The sequence below is a fragment of the Salmo salar genome, chromosome ssa11 (assembly GCF_905237065.1).
Source record: "Salmo salar chromosome ssa11, Ssal_v3.1, whole genome shotgun sequence".
Classification (NCBI taxonomy): Eukaryota; Metazoa; Chordata; class Actinopteri; order Salmoniformes; family Salmonidae; genus Salmo; species Salmo salar.
In genome coordinates this window covers 48,226,207-48,247,679 of record NC_059452.1, presented here as the reverse complement: position 1 = coordinate 48,247,679, position 21,473 = coordinate 48,226,207, and the positions used below count along the sequence as shown (strand labels likewise).

The following is a 21,473-nucleotide window of genomic DNA, read 5'->3' as shown; positions in this document are numbered from 1 at the left end:
GTGGTCAGACTTCAGTAAAAGGCACATGACAGTACGCTTGAAGTTCGCCAAAAGGCACCTAAAGACTCAGACCATGAGAAACAAGGTTCTCTGGTCTGATGAAACCAAGATTGAACTCTTTTGCCTGAATGCCAAGCGTCACATTGGGGAAAAACCAGGCACCATCCCTACGGTGAAGCATGATGGTGGCAGCATCAGACAAGGCTGTAATCGCTGCCTAAGGTGCTTCAACAAAGTACTGAGTAAAAGGTCTGAATACTTATGTAAAATGTAATATGTCCGTTTTTTCTTTGTAATACATTTAAAAAAATAAGTCTTTGCTTTGTAATTATGGGGTATTGTTTGTAAATTGAGGGGAAAATCAATTTTAGAATAAGGCTTTAATGTAACAAAATGTGGAAAAAGTCAAGGGGTCTGGAATACTTTCCGAATGCTCTGTAAGTATTTAGGTTTCTACTGATCAATCAGAAATCGATATATATATATATATATATATATATATATATATATATATATATATATATATATATATATATATATATATATATATATATATATATATATAATAAAAATAATAAACAGGCACAAAAACATTTAAATAAAAATGGTTTATTCTCTTTAATATAGTATTTGTTCTATCCATAGCAGAAAAGAGCCTCCATTCCACTCAGTGCTATTATAGCTCTGACCCCAGGCCAGTGCAGCTCCATACTGACCAACACACATCTCACAGCACAACACCAGTGCCAAACTGACCTGGAGTCAGTCTCTGTATCACATCTGACATCAGCTTATTTGAAAACAGGGGAGTTGAGCTGGGTGGGGTGGGGAGCGAGCAGGGATTTCGGGGGGCAGTTCTAGGAGGGAATATCACACCTCATAGCTTGGATCCGATACGTTGTGTGTGACTGGGGCCAAGCAACGCTAGTACCCACGTTGTGAAAGATTTAGGTTTTATCCAAGAGTGTTGTGTGTGTTGCAAGTTGACTTCTTGCTCCAGTATGGCTGTAGACTTGGAGGCAGATCGTTTCTGCCACGAAAGGGTCACAAGTTGAGGTAACAAAGGTTTTCCTGGACGGCAAGAAGGAATAGAGACACGATCAAAAGAATGGAAGACTGGGCTTGTTACAATCTGGGTGTTTCTGTGCAGGTATGTGTGTGTGGATAGGTGTGAGAATGTGTACATGTCAGGGTTCTCCCCAGGATTATTTAACAAGGTGGTGCTGCTGAGCAGGTGTTTTCAACACCTGTAACTGACATTTCCTGCAATCTACTCATAAATATTTAAGAATTTTATTTTACATAATGGCACTGCTAGTCCACCAGGTGGTGCCGCTCTAACATTCTTTGGGGAGAACTCTGTGTGTCTGTATGTTACCTCCTCTCTGTCCATCATGTTGCATTGGATCCACTTATTGCCTTGGTGTCTGTGTTGGAGATGGACTGTTCATTCAGCACTGGATCTGAGGGACACAGAACATGGTAGGCAAGAGATCATCTCTTTCCAATTCACTCTTCATCAGTACAGGTCAAAGTTTAAAGAGATGGTGAGAGATTTCTGCAATAAAGTTCTCTATTACACAGTCAGATAAAAAAGGTCTTAAAGAGATACTTCAGGATTTTTGCAATGATGCCCTTTATCTACTGCTAGCAGATAGCACAATGACGGGAAGTCTATGGGTAACGCTAGTTAGCATTGGCTCGCGAAACTGCCTCTAACTTCCTTCATACTGGACACAGAAACATAGTATCTACAAGTTCAACTGACTATAGGGAAGTACATAAATGGCCTCTGACAAAATCCCAAAGTATCCCTTTAATTGGAAAAATCTGGAACCATCACTTTAAGTACTGGGTTTGAACTGCTTCTAACCATTTACACAACATCACAAAAGTACATTTGCATAAATAATTGCATACTGGACACAGAATGAGTGCACTTCACTGCCTAGCATTGGGTCCATGGACAGGGATGGAGAGAGGGAGAGACAGCGAAAGACAAAGACGGAGGAACGTAGAAAAATGGGATGAAAGAGTGACACTAGAGTTGAGTGGTCTTTGTGCAGCGCTCAACGTCCTACAAATCGCTCAGCACATTAAAAAAAAACCTGCATCTCCAAATTCGCTCCATTCATTTTAAAATACGTACAATACCAGTCAAAAGTTGACACCTACTCAATCAAGTGTTTTTATTTTTACATTGTAGAATAACAGTGAAGACATCAAAACTATGAAATAACACATATGGAATCAAATAGTAAAAAAAAAATTTTTTAAAAGGGTTTAACAAATCAAAATATATTTTATATTTGAGATTCTTAAAAGTAGTAACCCTTCACCTTGACAGCTTTGCACACTCTTGGCATTCTCTCAACCAGCTTCACTTGGAATGCTTTTCCAACAGTCTTGAAGGAGTTCCCACATATGCTGAGCACTTGTTGGCTGCTTTTCATTCACTCTGCGGTCCAACTCATCCCAAACCATCTCAATTGGGTTGAGGTCGGATGATTTTGTAGGCCAGGTCATCTGATGCAGCACTCCATCACTCTCCTTCTTGGTCAAATAGCCCTTACACAGCCTGGAGGTGTGTTGGGTCATTGTCCTGTTGAAAAACAAATGTCCCACTAAGCCCAAACCAGATGGGATGGCATATCGCTGCAGAATGCTGTGGTAGCCATGCTAATTAAGTGTGCCTTGAATTTTAAATAAATCACAAAGTGTCACCAGCAAAGCACCCCCACATCAACACCACCTCCTCCTCCATGCTTCACAGTGGGAACCATACACGCGGACATCCTCCGTTCACCTACTCTGAGTCTCAAAAACACAGCGGTTGGAATCAAAAATCTCAAATTTGGACTCCTCAGACCAAAGGACAGATTTTCACCAGCCTAATGTCCGTCCATTGCTCGTGTTTCTTGGCCCAAGCAAGTCTCTTCTAATTGGTGTCCTTTAGTAGTTGTTTCTTAACAACAATTCGACCATGAAGGCCTGATTCACACAGTCTCCTCTGAACAGTTGATGTTGATTCATTTGGGCTGCAATTTTTGAGGCTGGTAACTTTAATGAACTTATCCTCTGCAGCAGAGCTAACTCTTGGTCTTCCATTCCTGTGGTGGTCCTCATGAGAGCCAGTTTCATCATAGCACTAGATGGGTTTTACGACTGCACTTGAAGACATTTTCGAAGTTCTTAATTTTTCCGTAATGACTGACCATGTCTTAAAGTAATCATGGACTGTCGTTTCTCTTTGATTATTTGAGCTGTTCTTGCCATAATAAGGACTTGGTCTTTTAGTAAATAAGGCTATCTTCTGAATACCACCCCTACCTGGTCACAACACAACTGATTCGGTCAAACACATTTAGAAGGAAAGAAATTCCACAAATTAACTTAAGGCACACATGTTAATTCAAATGCATTCCAGGTGACTACCTCATGACGCTGGTTGAGAGAATGCCAAGAGTGGCAGAGGGAGGCAACCTTGAAGAACCTCAAATATAAAATATATTTAGATTTGTTTAGCAGTTTTTTGGTTACTGCATGTTGTGTTATAAAGAAAAAAATTAAGAAAAACCCTGGAATGAGTAGGTGTGTCCTAACTTTTGGCTGGTACTGTATATATACTTTAACAAACACCCCGTCTACCTTAGTGACAACGCACCGTTTGGTTTTGAAGTAGGCTAACATAAGAAGCTTCAACATGTCATCGGCTCCTGAACAAGGACCAAGCTGATGATATGTGGCGGCCATGTTAAAAAACGATTAGCTTTTTCTCCAATCTATTGATGACCAGATACTTCAGTTGTAACTGGCTCTGTTGTGCTCACATTTTACAGTTGATACACAACTTTAGCACTGTTACAAACTTACTCTTATTATTTAATAATAGCCTTTATATAAATCATCAATTAGTGTACTATTACCTGGTGGACTGATATCTATATATCTGTTCATTAGTGGGTGGGTAGGCTAAATGAATACAACAGAACAGGCTTATTACCTGGTGGACTGATATCTATATCTCTGTTCATTAGTGGGTGGGTAGGCTAAATGAATCCAACTGAACAGGTCTTATTAAAAGAACAGTGATGAAGGAATTTTTAAATGCGGTACCACAGTCAAATTTGAGCAAAAGACAAGGCCGATGTTGGAACATGTTTTGAGATCCTTTCCACGCTCCAGCCAAATTAGGGAGGCTCCGCTCCTCGCTCCACTCTGCTCATATCTTCTGCTCTGTGTGTGTTTATCTTAAGGGTTCTACACAATTTATGAAAACCGAGCCGACAGAGGTCCGTTTGCGTCGAGTAAAAAAAAAAAATCTGCCACGCAAACGTTCGTAGAACTACGTATAGAGATGGAAACAGACCTGTGTAGGCTCTGTTTAGTAAACTGTGTAGACCCCTTTACAGAATTATGGCTGCTGCTGGACTTAGACTGAGAGGACAGACATACAGGTATGCATCTTACAGAAGTATGGATGCTGCATGGCCTCAGCAGCGGTCAGTCTCTGCTGGTGGTCGTAGCGTAGCAGCTTGTCCAGCAGGTCCAGGGACTCAGGGGTCACCAGGTGCTGGTTCTCTGTCTGGACAAACTGCTCCCAGCGCTTCCTTGTCTGCCTGGGGGGAGGAGAGGAAGTGCTTGAACTGGTCCAATAAGAAACAGGGAGGTACTGCTTGAACTGGTCCAATAAGAAACACTAATTTTAGTTTAACATTTCAAAATGTAACGCTACGGTTGTTCCTGAGGGGTATGTTGACACATCGCTTCACAAGTATCGATGTCCAAGGGCACAAACATCCAATAAAAGGAGAGAATGGGAAGCTAAAATGTGAAGGTGATTGGATCTTTCCTTTATATTCTATGTCCTTCAGGGTAACACGGAAACAACAGAACACTGGGATGTGGATTTCTACACAATCTATTTCTATCTGAACATTCCACACGGTAGGCTAGCACAGTGGTATGTGCTCCATGTAAACAAACAGTCTTGCCCACCCACTGCACTAAAACAAATCCCATTAGAGCCACTGAATACCACCCCCACAGTCCTCAACAGCAGCCCCTCTCCCACCTGAGTGACAGTCTGTTTCTGTCATGTCAGTGCTTTGTCAAATTGTTTGGCTTTTCAATGAGCAATGGACTCGACTAGAGCACAAAAAGATGTGGGACCAGGCTAGCCCTGTGCTACGCCCCCTAGTGGTACTTACTGTCCCAGGAGGTCTTTGAAACGTGTGTCCAGTTCAATGTGGTACTTGTGTAGGTAGCCAAACAGCTCATCTGTCCCAAGAACCTTAGCGATGCGGACCAGCTGGTTACAACATGGGACAGTCAGAGGAACGTTGAGACACACATCTACCATAGATCCACACCTTCTACATCAAAGATGAACAGTGTTCATAGTGTGAATTCATGTGGTAATTTTGTTGTAATTATATATAACAGGGATTGTTGACAATAGAAGAAGTGATGACCTCTCCAGTGGCTGGTCCCACACCCAATGATGCCATTTCACACTGTTGTACTACATACAAGCATAGTATCATGGACTAGTGTAGTGTGGAACTGTGTGTGTTATTTACCTGGTCCTAGTTGCCGTGTGTGTGTGTGTGTGTGTGTGTGTGTGTGTGTGTGTGTGTGTGTGTGTGTGTGTGTGTGTGTGTGTGTGTGTACCTGATCGTAGTTGTCCTGGCCATGGAAGAATGGCTCTTTCAGGAAGATCATGCTGGCCAACATGCAGCCTAGACTCCACATGTCCAGACTGTAGTCATACAGCTACAAACACAACCACATAACAAGGACAATACAGAAGACTGGAAAAATACTCTACAAGTAATTCTAAAATCACAATGTGGTTCATTGAACAATATCCATTTATTGGTACATCTGTAAACATACTACTGTTGAACATACTAATGTTAGCAGACAGATAAATGTGTTGATGTAACAAGTATTAAACCAATATGTGCATCATGATGTATAACAGTGTATGTGGATGTTCACATTGTGGAAGTAGTGTGATGTATGTTAATAACTAGTGTGTACCTGATAGTCCACTAGCAGCTCTGGTCCTTTAAAATAACGGGAGGCCACCCTGACGTTGTATTCCTGAGCTGGGTGGTAGAACTCAGCCAGACCCCAGTCTATGAGACGCAGCTGAGACAGAGACACAGAGAGAGACACAGAGAGAGACAGCAGAGAGAGACAGCAGAGAGAGACAGCAGAGAGAGACAGCAGAGAGAGACAGCAGAGACAGCAGAGACAGACAGACAGACAGACAGACAGACAGACAGACAGACAGACAGACAGACAGACAGACAGACAGACAGACAGACAGACAGACAGACAGACAGACAGACAGACAGAGAGAGAGGGAGAGAGAGGGAGAGAGAGGGAGAGGGAGGAATTAGAGGGGTTTGTGGCAGTGTGACATGTACAGAAGCAGAGCTTCCTGTTTTGCACTATGCTAACCTGCCTTCTAAGCCTTTCAAAATGTCCTTCTGACCCATCAAACAGTGGACCATCTTGGAACTACGGATCTATAGTATGTTCGGGATCAATTTCATTTTGAAAATCAGTAAAAAAGTGGTAACGGAATTCAGTTGAAAATAGTCTGAATATTAAATGGATCATTTTAAATGTATAAAATTCAACCATCAGTTGGTTATTGAATTGAAAAAAAGGATTTGATCCATAAAGCTGCTAAATGTCACTTCTTGGACGACCAGACCAAATTCACATAGAAATGTGTGTTATACATCTGTCACTCTCATTGAATGCAAGTCTAAGATCTATTCTATGGGCGCTATTTCTATGCTTCCAGTTCTTAAGTTTTGTTATTGCGTCTTACTTTCGGTTTTGTACACCAGCTTCAAACAGCTGAAAATACAATATTTTGGGTTATGAAAAATATATTTCACTGCCGTTTAGATGGTACAATGATTCTCTACACTATACTCATCTTTAATTTGATGGGCTCCCGAGTGGTGCAGTGGTTTAAGGCACTACATCGCAGTGCTGGAGGCGTCACTACAGACACCCTGGTTTGAATCCAGGCTGTATCACAATTGGCCCAGCGTCGTCCGGGTTTGGCCGGTGTAGGCCGTCATTGTAAATAAGTATTTGTTCTTAACTGACTTGCCTAGTTAAATAAAGGTTAGATAAATAAATAATGTTAGCCCTCAGCTTTGTTTTCTGCTGCTGCAGCACCACTACTGCCACCTGGTGGCTAAATAGAACCATGACAGCCCAACCGCCCCCCCCTGCAACCCCCCCTCCATCCTCACAGCGTTTTGGTGCCATAACTTGACCCATTTAACACCTTCTGAAGTTTCCTCTCTGGATGAGTCCAAATTATCTCTTCTTCCTCCCAAAGTGTGACCTTGTTCACTTCCCTTCACTGATTCTAAAGGAAATGACAAGTATAAGAAATATGGTAGGAACTCCCACTAACCTATGCATCCACCTATACAATGCCATTACATTAGTGAGAAGATGACTGATTACTGCTGAATTCGTGTAGCAAAACAACGTAAGCTTGCGAGACTTGCGGACGGTTATAAGAGGTAAAAAAAAAATCGAGTGTACACTTCAGGTGATATTTGGGACGCAACATTCTGTGACCCTCCTGATAAAACAAGTATTGATGCTCTGCTTCTGACCCAGGAGAAATTAGCTGCAGCTACTATGAGGCCAGCTATTTGGGAAACACTGGCCTAGATTAGTAGGGAACAGGGGCAGGAATGGTGTTTATCATAACATCATTTAAAAAATTGACTTCTATAGAAATAGGTCCTGCCTCTCGCTAAATAGTCTAAAGCAGATCATTCAGTAGATGTTCCTACCAGTTCTAGACTATGGTGACATCTATATCAGGGGTTACCAACCCTGTTCCTAGAGAACTACCCTCCTGTAGGTTTTAACTCCAACCCTGTTCCTGTAGAGCTACCCTCCTGTAGGTTTTAACTCCAACCCTGTTCCTGGAGAGCTACCCTCCTGTAGGTTTTAACTCCAACCCTGTTCCTGGAGAACTACCCTCCTGTAGGTTTTAACTCCAACCCTGTTCCTGGAGAACTACCCTCCTGTAGGTTTTAACTCCAACCCTGTTCCTGTAGAGCTACCCTCCTGTAGGTTTTAACTCCAACCCTGTTCCTGGAGAGCTACCCTCCTGTAGGTTTTAACTCCAACCCTGTTCCTGGAGAGCTACCCTCCTGTAGGTTTTAACTCCAACCCTGTTCCTGGAGAGCTACCCTCCTGTAGGTTTTAACTCCAACCCTGTTCCTGGAGAGCTACCCTCCTGTAGGTTAACTCCAACCCATATAAGACATATACACTAAACACAACATGTAAAGTGTTGGTCCCATGTTATAAACCACAACATGTAAAGTGTTGGTCCCATGTTATAAACCACAACATGTAAAGTGTTGGTCCCATGTTATAAACCACAACATGTAAAGTGTTGGTCTCATGTTTCATGAGCTGAAATTAAACTCAGAAATCTTCATAAGCTTTTTGTGTGCATTTCTCAAATGTGCACAAATTTGTTTACATCCCTGTTAGTGAGCATTTCTCCTTTGCCAAGATAATCCATCCACCTGATAGGTGTGGCATATCAAGAAGCTGATTAAACGGCATGATCATTACACAGGTGCACCTTGTGCTGGGGACAATAAAAGGCCACTAAAATGTGTCGTTTTGTCACACACAATACAACAACTTGAGGGAGCGTGCAATTGGCATGCGGACTGCATGAATGCACGGCCCCATGCAGCAAGGATCTGTACACAATTCCTGGAAGCTGAAAATGTCCCAGTTCTTCCATGGCCTGCATACTCAGAAATGTCACCCATTGAGCATGTTTAGGATGCTCTAGATCGACAGCATGTTCCAGTTCCCGCCAATATCCAGCAATATCGCAAAGCCATTGAAGAGGAGTGGGACAACATTCCACAGGCCACAATCAACAGCCTTATCAACTCTATGCGAAGGAGATGTGTCGCACTGCATGAGCAAATTGTGGTCCCACCAGATACTGACTGGTTTTCTGATCCACGCCCCTAGCTTTTTCTTTAAGGTATCTGTGACCAACAGATGCACATCTGTATTCCCAGTCATGTAAAATCCATAGATTAATGCGTAATTAATTCATTTCAATTGACCGATTTCCTTATATTAACTGTAACTCAGTAAAATCTTTGAAATTGCTGCATGTTGCGTAGATATTTTTGTTCAATATAGACTCAAAAAGGTTGTCAAGATGGGGAGAGGTCTGTCCGTAATAAAGAGATGCTCTGCTTTTTTGATACCACACTCCACAAACAAGTACTGCACCCTCTAGTTTTATCTCATCTTGATTATTGTCCAGTCGTGTGGTCAAGTCCTGCACCCTCTAGTTTTATCTCATCTTGATTATTGTCCAGTCGTGTGGTCAAGTCCTGCACCCTCTAGTTTTATCTCATCTTGATTAATGTCCAGTCGTGTGGTCAAGTCCTGCACCCTCTAGTTTTATCTCATCTTGATTATTGTCCAGTCGTGTGGTCAAGTCCTGCAAAGAAAGACCTAGTTAAGCTGCAGCTGGCCCAGAACAGAGTGGCACATCTTGCTCTTCATTGTAATCAGAGGGCTGATATAAATACTATGCATGCCAGTCTCTCTTGGCTAAGAGTTGAGGAAAGTGACTGCATCACCACTTCTTTTTATAAGAAACATTAATATGTTGAAAATCCCAAATTGTTTACATCGTCAACTTACACACAGCACTGACAAACACATTTACCACACCAGACAAGCCACCAGGGGTATTTTCAGTCCCCAGGTCCAGAACAAATTCAAGGAAAACGCACAGTATTATACAAAGCCATGAAACTCCCTTCCATCTTATACAGTGCAAGTTAACAGCAAACCTGGTAAAAAAAAACAGATAAAAGCAACACCTCACGGCACAATGCCTCTCCCCCATGGCACCTACCTGTTGTGTATGTACTGACGTACGTGTAACTGACAGACACGCGCACACACGTTCATGTTTTTAGATGTACAGTCGTGGCCAAAAGTTGAGAATGACACAAATATACATTTTTACAAAGTCTGCTGGCTCAGTTTGTATGATGGCAATTTGCATAAACTCCAGAATGTTATGAAGAGTGATCAGATGAATTGCAATTAATTGCAAAGTTCCTCTTTGTCATGCAAATGAACTGAATCCCCCAAAAACATTTCCACTGCATTTCAGCCCTGCCACAAAAGGACCAGCTGACATCATGTCAGTGATTATCTCGTTAACACAGGTGTGAGTGTTGACAAGGACAAGGCTGGCGATCACTCTGTCATGCTGATTGAGTTTGAATAACAGAGTGGAAGCTTCAAAAGGAGGGTGGTGCTTGGAATCATTGTTCTTCCTCTGTCAATCATGGTTACGTGCAAGGAAACACGTGCCGTCATCATTGCTTTGCACAGAAAGGGCTTCACAGGCAAGGATATTGCTGCCAGTAATATTGCACCTAAATCAACCATTTATCAGATCATCAAGAACTTCAAGGAGAGCAGTTCAATTGTTGTGAGAAGGCTTCAGGGCGCCCAAGAAAGTCCAGCAAGCGCCAGGACCGTCTCCTAAAGTTGATTCAGCTGCGGGATCGGGGCACCACCAGTACAGAGCTTGCTCAGGAATGGCAGCAGGCAGGTGTGAGTGCATCTGCACGCACAGTGAGGCGAAGACTTTTGGAGTTTGGCCTGGTGTCAAGAAGGGCAGCAAAAAAGCCACTTCTCTCCAGGAAAAACATCAGGGACAGACTGATATTCTGCAAAAGGTACAGGGATTGGACTGCTGAAGACTGGGGTAAAGTCATTTTCTCTGATGAATCCCCTTTCCGATTGTTTGGGGCATCCGGAAAAAAGGTGAGCACTAGAAGACAAGGTGAGCACTACAATCAGTCCTGTGTCATGCCAACAGTAAAGCATCCTGAGACCATTCATGTGTGGGGTTGCTTCTCAGCCAAGGGAGTGGGCTCACTCACAATTTTGCCTAAGAACACAGCCATGAATAAAGAAATGGTACCAACACATTCTCCGAGAGCAACTTCTCCCAACCATCCAGGAACAGTTTGGTGACGAACAATGCCTTTTCCAGCATGATAGAGCACCTTGCCATAAGGCAAAAGTGATAACTAAGTGGCTTGGGGAACAAAACATCGATATTTTTGGGTCCATGGCCAGGAAACTCCCCAGACCTTAATCCCATTGAGAACTTGTGGTCAATCCTCAAAAAGGTGGGTGGACAAACAAAACCCCACAAATTCTGACATCTCCAAGCATTGATTATGCAAGAATGGGCTGCCATCAGTCAGGATGAGGCCCAGAAGTTAATTGACAGCATGCCAGGGAGGATTGCAGAGGTCTTGAAAAAGAAAGGTCAACACTGCAAATATTGACTCTTTGCATCAACTTCATGTAATTGTCAATAAAAGCCTTTGACACTTATGAAATGCTTGTAATTATACTTCAGTATTCCATAGTAACATCTGACAAAAATATCTAAAGACACTGAAGCAGCAGACTTTGTGAAAATGTATATTTGTGTCATTCTCAAAACTTTTGGCCACGACTGTATGTAAATTGTAAAGTATTTTGTCTCTAAGGTATTTTGTGTCATGTGTCAGACCGCAGTAAGACCCTGTTCCTGGAGAGATAACCTCCTGTAGGTTTTCACTCCAACCCCAGTTGTAACTAACCTGGTTCAGCTTATCAACCAGGTCATTATTAGAATCAGGTGTGCTAGATTAGGGTTGGAGTGAAAACCTAAAGGACCGTAGCTCTCCAGGAACACGGTTGGAGAGCCCTTAACTATATTAACGCAGCTGCCACTTCATTAAAGCCGTTAGATGCAGTTTATCGTAACACCATTCCCTCAATTTGGCAAATATGACCACAACTAACCTCCCGATTCCTGCTGACAAGCAAAAACTCAAAACAGGAAGTATCAGTGACGTGCTCAATACGGAAGTGGTCGGATGAAGTGGATGCTAAGCTACAGGACTGTTTTGCAGCACAGACTAGAATGCAGTACGTTCCTGGATTCACCCGATGGCATTGAGGAATTTACCACAGTCACAGGCTTAATTAAAAAGTACATTGACGATGTCATTCCCACAATGACCGTATGTACATATTCCAACCACAAGCCACGGATTACAGGCAAAATCCGCACTGAGCTAAAGGCTAGAGCTGCCGCTTTCAAGGAGCGGGAAACTAAACCAATGAACTATCAACACAGGACCAAGATGGAATGCTACTACACCGGTTCTGACTCTCGTTGGATGTGGCAGGGCTTGTAAACTGTCAGTGATTACAAAAGGAAACCCAACCACGAGCTGTCCAGTGACACAAGTATACCAGACAAGCTAAATACCTTCTATGCTAGCGTCGAGGCAAGCAACACTGAACCATGCATTAAAGAACAAGCTGTTCCGGCTGTCGTAGCCAATGTGAATAAGACCTTTAAACAGGTCAACATTCACAAGGCTGAAGGGCCTGACGGATTAGCAGGACACCAACTCAGAGCATGCACTGACCTGCTGGCAAGTGTCTTCACTGACATTTTCAACTTCTCACCGACCCAGTCTGTAATACCTACATGTTTCAAGCAGACCACTATAGAACCCTGTGCCCAAGAACGCTAAGGTAACCTGTCTAAATGACTACAGCCCAGTAGCACTCATCTGTAGCCACGAAATGCTTTGATAGGCTGGTCATGGCTCACAGCACCATCATCACAGACACCCTGGACCCACTCCAATTTGCATACCGTCCCAACAGATCCACAGGTGACGCAATCTTTATTGCACTCCAAACTGCCGTCTCCCACCGGGACAAAAAGAAGACCTACATGAGAATGCTATTCACTGACTACAGCTCAGCGTTCACCATAGTTCCCTCCGATCTCCATAACTAAGCTATGGACTCTGGGACTAAACACCTCCCTCTGCAATTGGGTCCTGTACTTCCTGACGGGCCACACCCAGGTGGTGAGGGTAGGCACATGTGCCACGCTGCCCCTCAACATGGGGCCCCTCAGGGGTGCATGCATAGTCCCCTCCTGTACTCCATGTTCACCCATGACTGCGTGGCTGTGTACGACTCCAACACCATCATTAAGTTTACATACGACACGACTGTGGTAGGACTGATCACTGACAACGATGAGACAGCCTCCAGGGAGGAGGTTAGAGACCTGGCAGTGTGGTGCGAGTGCATGGCCAGGATTATCAACAACCACCACGGGTCGCTAATATGGCCAGGATTATCAACAACCACCACGGGTCGCTGATATGACCAGGATTATCAACAACTACCACGGGTCGCTAATATGACCAGGATTATCAACAACTACCACGAGTCGCTAATATGACCAGGATTATCAACAACTACCACGGGTCGCTAATATGACCAGGATTATCAACAACTACCACGGGTCGCTGATATGACCAGGATTATCAACAACTACCACGGGTCGCTAATATGACCAGGATTATCAACAACTACCACGGGTCGCTAATATGACCAGGATTATCAACAACTACCACGGGTCGCTGATATGACCAGGATTATCAACAACTACCACGGGTCGCTAATATGACCAGGATTATCAACAACTACCACGGGTCACTAATATGACCAGGATTGTCAACACCTATCACGGGTCGCTAATATGGCCAGGATTATCAACAACTACCACGAGTCGCTAATATGACCAGGATTATCAACAACTACCACGGGTCACTAATATGACCAGGATTATCAACAACTACCACGGGTCGCTAATATGACCAGGATTATCAACAACTACCACGGGTCGCTAATATGACCAGGATTATCAACAACTACCACGGGTCACTAATATGACCAGGATTATCAACAACTACCACGGGTCGCTAATATGACCAGGATTATCAACAACTACCACGGGTCGCTGATATGACCAGGATTATCAACAACTACCACGGGTCGCTAATATGACCAGGATTATCAACAACTACCACGGGTCACTAATATGACCAGGATTGTCAACACCTATCACGGGTCGCTAATATGGCCAGGATTATCAACAACTACCACAGGGCGCTAATATGACCAGGATTGTGCCTTTGGCTACTGGACAACGAAAGAAAGTTGATATAAAATAAATTGCCTCCAAGGATATGGTGTGATTGACTAGGCTACTTTAAAGCAAGGTAAGACATGCCTCATATGTAGTAAAAAACTTTCACGTTTCAAACAATTAAATTCATGTTTTCTAAACGCATACTGCCTCCAGCTCACTGCAAAGTGGTGTGTGAGGTGATGATGAAGCCTGCCTTCCGTTGCCGTTGGAGACGCTGTCTGACAGACTTTCCCCTCAAAGGCTCTGTATGTGAACGGTGTGATAAGATGCATAACAAATATACTGTATTACACACCTATTTAATTCCACTAAATTAACCCAAATTAACCTATAGACCGATAGGCATGACTAGTCAAATGTGTTTCCATCAACTGGTATTTCTGTCAATTAATAGGATAAAAAAATATATATATATTATTTCTAAATGGGATCTTCTTCTACCGGACAATTGGCCGGTGCCAATTATACCAGTATTTCAACAACAACAAAAATGTAAATTGGCCAAAAGCCGGCTAACAGAAACCCTGTGCTCAACAGTTAATCAAACGGCTAACTGGACTATTTGCATTGACTCCCTTGTTTGCACTTACATTCTTGCACTGGCTCTACACACACACTCACTGGACTGTAGCCACACACTGCTACTGTATTATCCATCCTGACGGCCTTTTACCCCTAGTTACCCCCTAGTTACCACCTAGTTACCTACATGCACATTGCCTTCAGAAAGTATTCATATCCCTTGACTTATTTCACATTTTGTTGTGTTACAGCCTGAATTGAAAATTGATTAAATTATTTTTATATCACTCATCTACATACCATAGCCAATAATAACAAGGTGAAAGAGAGTGAAAAAAATTCCCCTTTATAAAATGTATTGAAAATGAAACAAATATCTAATTTACATAAGTATATTGGAACCGGTACTCCTTGTATGGAGCCTTGTTATTGTTATTTTCGTTTGCTCATCTTTTTTTTGTTTTACTTTTTAACTCTGGATTGTTGGGAAAGGGCTCGTAAGTAAACATTTCACGGTAAAGTCTACACCTGTTGTACTCATAAAATGTTATTAGATTTTTTGCGGGTCGACAGTTTGTGCTCATCACTGCATTCTCTACTGTAAAGTTGGTTGGCCGTCTCTGATATCACGTAGGTTGAAACATTGCTGTGTTTTCATTCATAAAGCCTTCTTACAAAAAACTCCCAATGTACCTAACATCATTACTAACCTCTAGACATGAGTGGATAAATGTGGAAAATTCCTTGTCTGTACTGAGTTAGGTAAACCAGCTTTGAGTTTTTTTCCCACTATATTTCTGGAACAATATTCAAAATGTGATGTTTTGGTGTCTCCAGGTCAATTCATAAAGTTGATTGAGGACATTATTACTGATGAATGTGATGTTTTGGTGTCTCCTGGTCAATTCATAAAGTTGATTGAGGACATTATTACTGATGAATGTGATGTTTTGGTGTCTCCTGGTCAATTCATAAAGTTGATTGAGGACATTATTACTGATGAATGTGATGTTTTGGTGTCTCCAGGTCAATTCATAAAGTTGATTGAGGACATTATTACTGATGAATGTGATGTTTTGGTGTCTCCTGGTCAATTCAGAAAGCTGATTGAGGACATTATTACTGATGAATGTGATGTTTTGGTGTCTCCTGGTCAATTCAGAAAGTTGATTGAGGACATTATTACTGATGAATGTGATGTTTTGGTGTCTCCTGGTCAATTCAGAAAGCTGATTGAGGACATTATTACTGATGAATGTGTTTGTTTTTTATGACCATGTTTTTCTATCTGTAAAAGAAACCTTGGTCTTAGTATGACTCCCTGAAAAAAATAAAGGTTAAATAAGATATATTTTTTTAACCTTGTAGAGACCCAGGACATAAAGAGGATATTGTTTTGGGGTGGGCCAACTTCCATCATGTATGAATTGACGATGATGTCAGCAAAACCAGAAATCCTGATTAAAACCAGGAAATGAAGAAACCCCAACCCTGAGAGAGGGAGAGTTTGATGTTGCTCCCAGGACTCTCCAGATTGTATCTCAATGAGAATAACCTGTTTAAATAAAGATGATCGGATGGCTACCTTTCTCATCTGGTGGTCGATCATGACGTTGTGTGGTTTGACATCCCTGTGCATGATCCCCATGCTATGGCAGTAGTCCAGAGCCTGCAGGAGACAACACAAAAGGACATCACAGTCTAGACGACAGTCTTTATCTGAAGACTCTTTTCAGGCTCTCTTGACCAAAAAGTAGTGTCAATGGAAACAAATTGAAGCCAAATTATTTGACAAGTGGGATGCAACAGAGCCAAGCGTGGGGACCTGCCAGCTTCCCTTACCTTGAGAAGCTCGTACACATAGAAACGAATATCAAAGTCTGTTAACTTCTGGTAAAGCTCCTGTGAATGAGATTAAACAAAGGTTAACTACAGTGCATTTGGAAAGTATTCATACCACTTGACTTTTTCCACATTTTGTTACAGCCGTATTCTAAAATGTATTAAAGAAAAAAAAATATATATCCTCAATCTACACACAATACCCCGTAATGACAAAGGAAAAACTGTTTTTTTTAAATGTTCGCAAATTTAAAATAAAATAACCTTTACATAAGTATTCATACCCTTTGCTATGAGACTTGAAATTGAGCTCAGGTGCATCCTGTTTCCATTGATCATCCTTGTTGTTTCTACAACTTGATTGGAGTCCACCTGTGGTAAATTCAATTGATTGGACATGATTTGGAAAGGCACCCACCTGTCTATATAAGGTCCCACAGTTGACAGTGCATGTCAGAGCAAAAACCAAGCCATGAGGTCGAAGGAATTGTCCGTAGAGCTCCGAGACAGGATGGTGTCGAGGCACAAATCTGGGGAAGGGTAGCAAAACATTTCTGCAGCATTGAAGGTCCCCAAGAACACAGTGGTCTCCATCATTCTTAATTGAAAGAAGTTTGGAACAAACACGACTCTTCCTAGAGCTGGCCACCCGACCAAATTGAGCAATCGGGGGAGAAGGGCCTTGGTCAGGGAGGTGACCAAGAACCCGTTGGTCAGTCTGACAGAGCTCCAGAGTTCCTCTATGGCGATGGGAGAACCTTCTAGAAGGACAACCATCTATGCAGCACTCCATCAATCAGGCCTTTACGGTAAAGTGGCCAGACAGAAGCCACTCCTCAGTAAAAGGCACACGACAGCTTGCTTGGAGTTTGCCAAAAGGCACCTAAAGATGAAACCAATATTTAACTGATTGGCCTGAATGCCAAGCGTCACATCTGGAGGAAACCTTGCACCATCCCTACAGCGAGGAATGGTGGTGGCAGCATCATGCTGTGAGGATGTTTTTCAGCAGCAGGGACTGGGAGACTAGTCAGGATTGAGGGAAAGATGAACGGAGCAAAGTACAGAGAGAGCCTTAATGAAAACCTGCTCCAGAGTGCTGAGGACCTCTGACTGGGGCAAAAGTTCACCTTCCAACAGGGCAACAACCCATAGCACACAGCCAAGACAACACTGGAGTGGCTTTGGAACAAGTCTCAATGTCCTTGAGTGGCCCTGCCAGAGCCCAGACTTGAACCTGATTGAACGTCTCTTAAGACCTGAAAATAGCTGTGCAGCAACGCTTCCCATTCAACCTGACAGAGCTTGAGAGGATCTGCAGAGAAGAACGGGAGAAACTCCACTAATACAGGTGTGCCAAGCGTCTAGCGTCATAGCCAAGAAGACTTGAGGCAGTAATCGCTCCCAAAGGTGCTTCAACAAAGTACTGAGTAAAGGGTCTGAATACTTATGTAAATGTGATAGTTTTTTTTGTTTTGCAAAAAAATTCAAAACATTTGTTTTTACTTTGTCATTATGGGGTACTGTGTGTAGATTGTATTTTTTTGCTTTTAATTTAATCAATTTTAGAAAAACGCTGTAACAAAATGTGGAAAAAGTCAAGGGGTCTGAATACTTTACGAACGCACTGTACTTTCAAAATGTTTACAGATTAAAAAGTATTTGTTATATGATATCAGTATATTTTCATGTCTTAACTTTTCAAACAGACAATTACCTTAGAGAGAGATCAGTAACTTTACATAATTTCTTTGTAGTAGTTTCACATGAATGCATGATATTCACCAAACATCAGTACCTTAAAATCTGTGTTATTGATGCACTCAAAGACAAGTGCTGGCGTTCTAGACTGCAGAGAGACAAGATGGGAGAATTCATCTCTGATTATTAAAGAATAAAGAAGATGGCAGAGAGAGAGTTCTATTGTTGAAGAAATACAATCACAAGCACACATTTCAACAAAAGCAGAGCAGCACACCACTAAAGGCAAATAAACTGATGGGAAAGACATTACAATGAAAACAGTCTCACACTCATCTCTCTCCTTGTTTGTGGATTTATCACCAACATTGTCCAAATAGCCTTCATCAGGGGGCTCTCTCATTCTACAGTTTAACTTTGCTGATAGTGGGCTTTGAGAAAAGGTTTGACTTACTATGACTGTGATAGGTGGTTGTCTTACCTAGCTAAGATGAATGCACTAACTGTGAGTGGCTCTGGATAAGAGTCAGCTAAATAACTGAAATGTAAATCTGTTAGTCAGCACCTCACTGTGACGGTGTGGGCTCATTAATTCCCTTTTCACGGAGGGGAGGTCACACCCCTAAATGCAAATAAACACACACCCAATGGAGTACTGGGGCTGACCAGAGAGACCACAGAAATATAATCTATAGAATGGAGTACTGGGGCTGACCAGAGAGACCACAGAAATAATCTATAGAATGGAGTACTGGGGCTGACCAGAGAGACCACAGAAATATAATCTACAGAATGGAGTACTGGGCCTGACCAGAAAGACAACAGAAATATAATCTATAGAATGGAGTACTGGGGTTGACTGGCAAGATCACATAAATGTAATCTATAGTATGAAATACTGGGGCTGACCGGAGAGACCATAGAAATATAATCTACAGAATAGTGTATTGAGGCTGAATGGAGAGACCACATAAATGGAATCTATAGAACAGGCCTCCTCTGTCAAGTCATTGATGCCATTATGGGACGACTGGCAGCCATTGCAAGTTTACCAGTCAATATGTGATTGTTAGAGGCACTAAGCCCCTTCTAGAGATTATATTTCTATGAGAGAGACATACCACAGGATCCTTCACTGTGTCCACCAGGCGGATGATGTTGGTTCCACCACGCAGGTTCTCCAGGATCTTAATCTCTCGCTTGATCTTCTTCTTCTTGACAGGCTGAAACAAGAGATCAATCATTTCCAGATATAAACACAACAAAAAGAACCTCAAAGTCTCAATCAGGCAGGGTTGTATTCTCCAGAACCAAACGGAAACAATTGGACCGAAACATAACTCTACACACTCCATTGGGTGTGCGCACTAATGAATATGACCCTGTTCAACTGAAGCCAATAGAAGGCCAACTGTTTTAAGCAGGGGCCACATGCCTAGGTTGAGGGTCCTATTACCTCCATTGTATACACCTACGGAAAAACATTCAAAACACATCAAATGACAGCAGCTCACCTTGAGGATTTTAACCACCACTTTCTCATTGTTGCTGACGTTGACGGCTTCAAACACCTCGCTGTATTTCCCTCGGCCCAGCTTCCGTACCAACTGGTAGTTGTCCTGATTACTGCAGAGAGAAGAACAAGACAATCCTGAGAAGAGACCTGTGGGAATTGGTAGGAGTATATGCATGCAGTAGGGTTATCAGACAGGATTATCTAGAAGGGATAATACACATTTACAACAGGATTCTCCTAACTCCTGTCCTGAAGAGCAACTGGGTGATAAACAGACGTTTGATCAAACCCAGTAGGCTTGGAATGAAAGCATGCACACACAGCTCTCCAGAATTAGAGACCCCTAGTAACTAACAGTTAGTAGAATAGCTACATCCTTCTTTACCTCCAGCTTGGCACGTGTGCATCGTAGTCCCAGTAGTCCCTGGTCTTCTGCGTGTTGACATCGGTGTAGACCCGAGCTTTACTGCTGACCGTAGGAGGGGGCATCGCGAGCTTGTACGCACGGTGCTGATGGGGCTCACCTTCCACAACAATACTACTCTTCTTGGCGCGAAATTGGAAGGCAGGGCACCGACTTTCGGAGACCCTAGATTTAGTTAACTCCGTGTAAGATGGCTTAACATTGGTTTGGGCTACTTTCGTCCGTAGTTGGTGACCGCAGTCGGCAGCACTTGCTGTGCGGATTGTCAAAGCTACGATGAGCGAGTTCCTGATGCCCCTGAACAGCCTGTTTGGCAAGATGCTATGGTGGACCGCCAGTTTCAGGGAGGCGGCAGGAGAAAAGGGAAAGAGGATGAGGTAGACTAACACAATTGGCAATAAGGATTCAATATCGGACAGCTAGCTAGTAACTCAAATCGAGAAATGGTTTAAAAAGCAATTTACGAGGCCGCGAGCTGGGCAAGCTAATTGAATTTGACAGACCCCTCTGGTATAAGCAAGATAAGTTAGCTAGTTAGCCTAGATGCTAACCAGTTAAGTTGGGCCCCCGTGTTCATCACAATACTAACGTAAACGAATACGATAAGCCACCATAAGTACAATATCAAACAGCAAGCTTGAGTTGCGATAATAAGTTCTCTAACAATGGTCAGTTGGTTTAGAAAAGACGTGAAATCCGTCTCGCTACATGTACGTTACTGTAGAAATGATTGTCGTCAGCTAGCCTGCTACTGTTAGCTAGCTAGCAGCACACTCGGGTAGGAAGTCCAGCGACATGTATTTGGGCTTGCGGTGGCACCCTCTCCAGGGCGCAAAGTTCGAGGAAAATGCCTGAGAATATTACACTTGAAACCGCTGAATATGTTTTTGAGTCTGGCTAATGGGTTTAGCTAAATATTCATTCTAAGAAGACTCCGTCGTTCAAGTCGTAGCTGCTGCGACTCCGTTGCAACAAAAACATCACCCGGAAGTAGTCGCCAGTGACCCCTCCAAACGCAACATTGTAGCGGCCCAAAGATCACTTCTGTAGCCGTTACTGGCCGCATTCTAACCGGCAGGGGTTGTTTTGTAGCGGGGTTTCGTTTGAAGATATATCACACATTTCTAACCTAGCAATTGCTTTATTGAAACGTAACTATATATTATTTGACTAAGTAAATGTATATCACCCTTCTGGCAAATATCTAGTGAAAGCCTGAAATACGTACCAAAATATTCACATGTAGTTTCCTTTCAGGTTAGGTGTGTTGTAATTCCACCTCGGTACATGATCATTAAAAAATTTGCACCTTG

General features: G+C 42.6%; 1 protein-coding gene across 1 annotated transcript; it reads right to left on the bottom strand.

Annotated features, from left to right (window-relative positions):
- Positions 1–593: 593 nt before the first annotated feature.
- Positions 594–21,137, bottom strand: csk22 (Casein kinase II subunit alpha). The gene is made up of 13 exons (NM_001140057.1): positions 20,875–21,137; positions 20,122–20,481; positions 19,735–19,846; positions 19,342–19,443; positions 18,318–18,368; positions 16,520–16,579; positions 16,263–16,346; positions 6,046–6,156; positions 5,674–5,775; positions 5,211–5,311; positions 4,471–4,619; positions 1,379–1,463; positions 594–1,071 (listed from the first exon to the last, which is right to left on the bottom strand). Exons 2-12 carry the CDS (start codon positions 20,223–20,225, stop codon positions 1,393–1,395), a joined length of 1,047 nt encoding a protein of 348 aa, NP_001133529.1. The 5' UTR covers positions 20,226–20,481; positions 20,875–21,137; the 3' UTR covers positions 594–1,071; positions 1,379–1,392.
- Between the last annotated feature and the right edge of the window lie 336 nt (positions 21,138–21,473).

What these genes read in the sequence shown, in the direction of transcription:
- csk22 (NM_001140057.1), bottom strand. Translation starts at nt 20,225, where the DNA reads ATGCCCCCTCCTACGGTCAGCAGTAAAGCTCGGGTCTACACCGATGTC. An exon ending in TCAATAACACAGATTTTAAG is followed by an intron (nt 16,580 to 18,317) that starts GTACTGATGTTT and finishes TCTCATTCACAG; the next exon opens with GAGCTTTACCAGAAGTTAAC. An exon ending in TTCAAAGACCTCCTGGGACA is followed by an intron (nt 4,620 to 5,210) that starts GTAAGTACCACT and finishes TCCTCCCCCCAG; the next exon opens with GCAGACAAGGAAGCGCTGGG.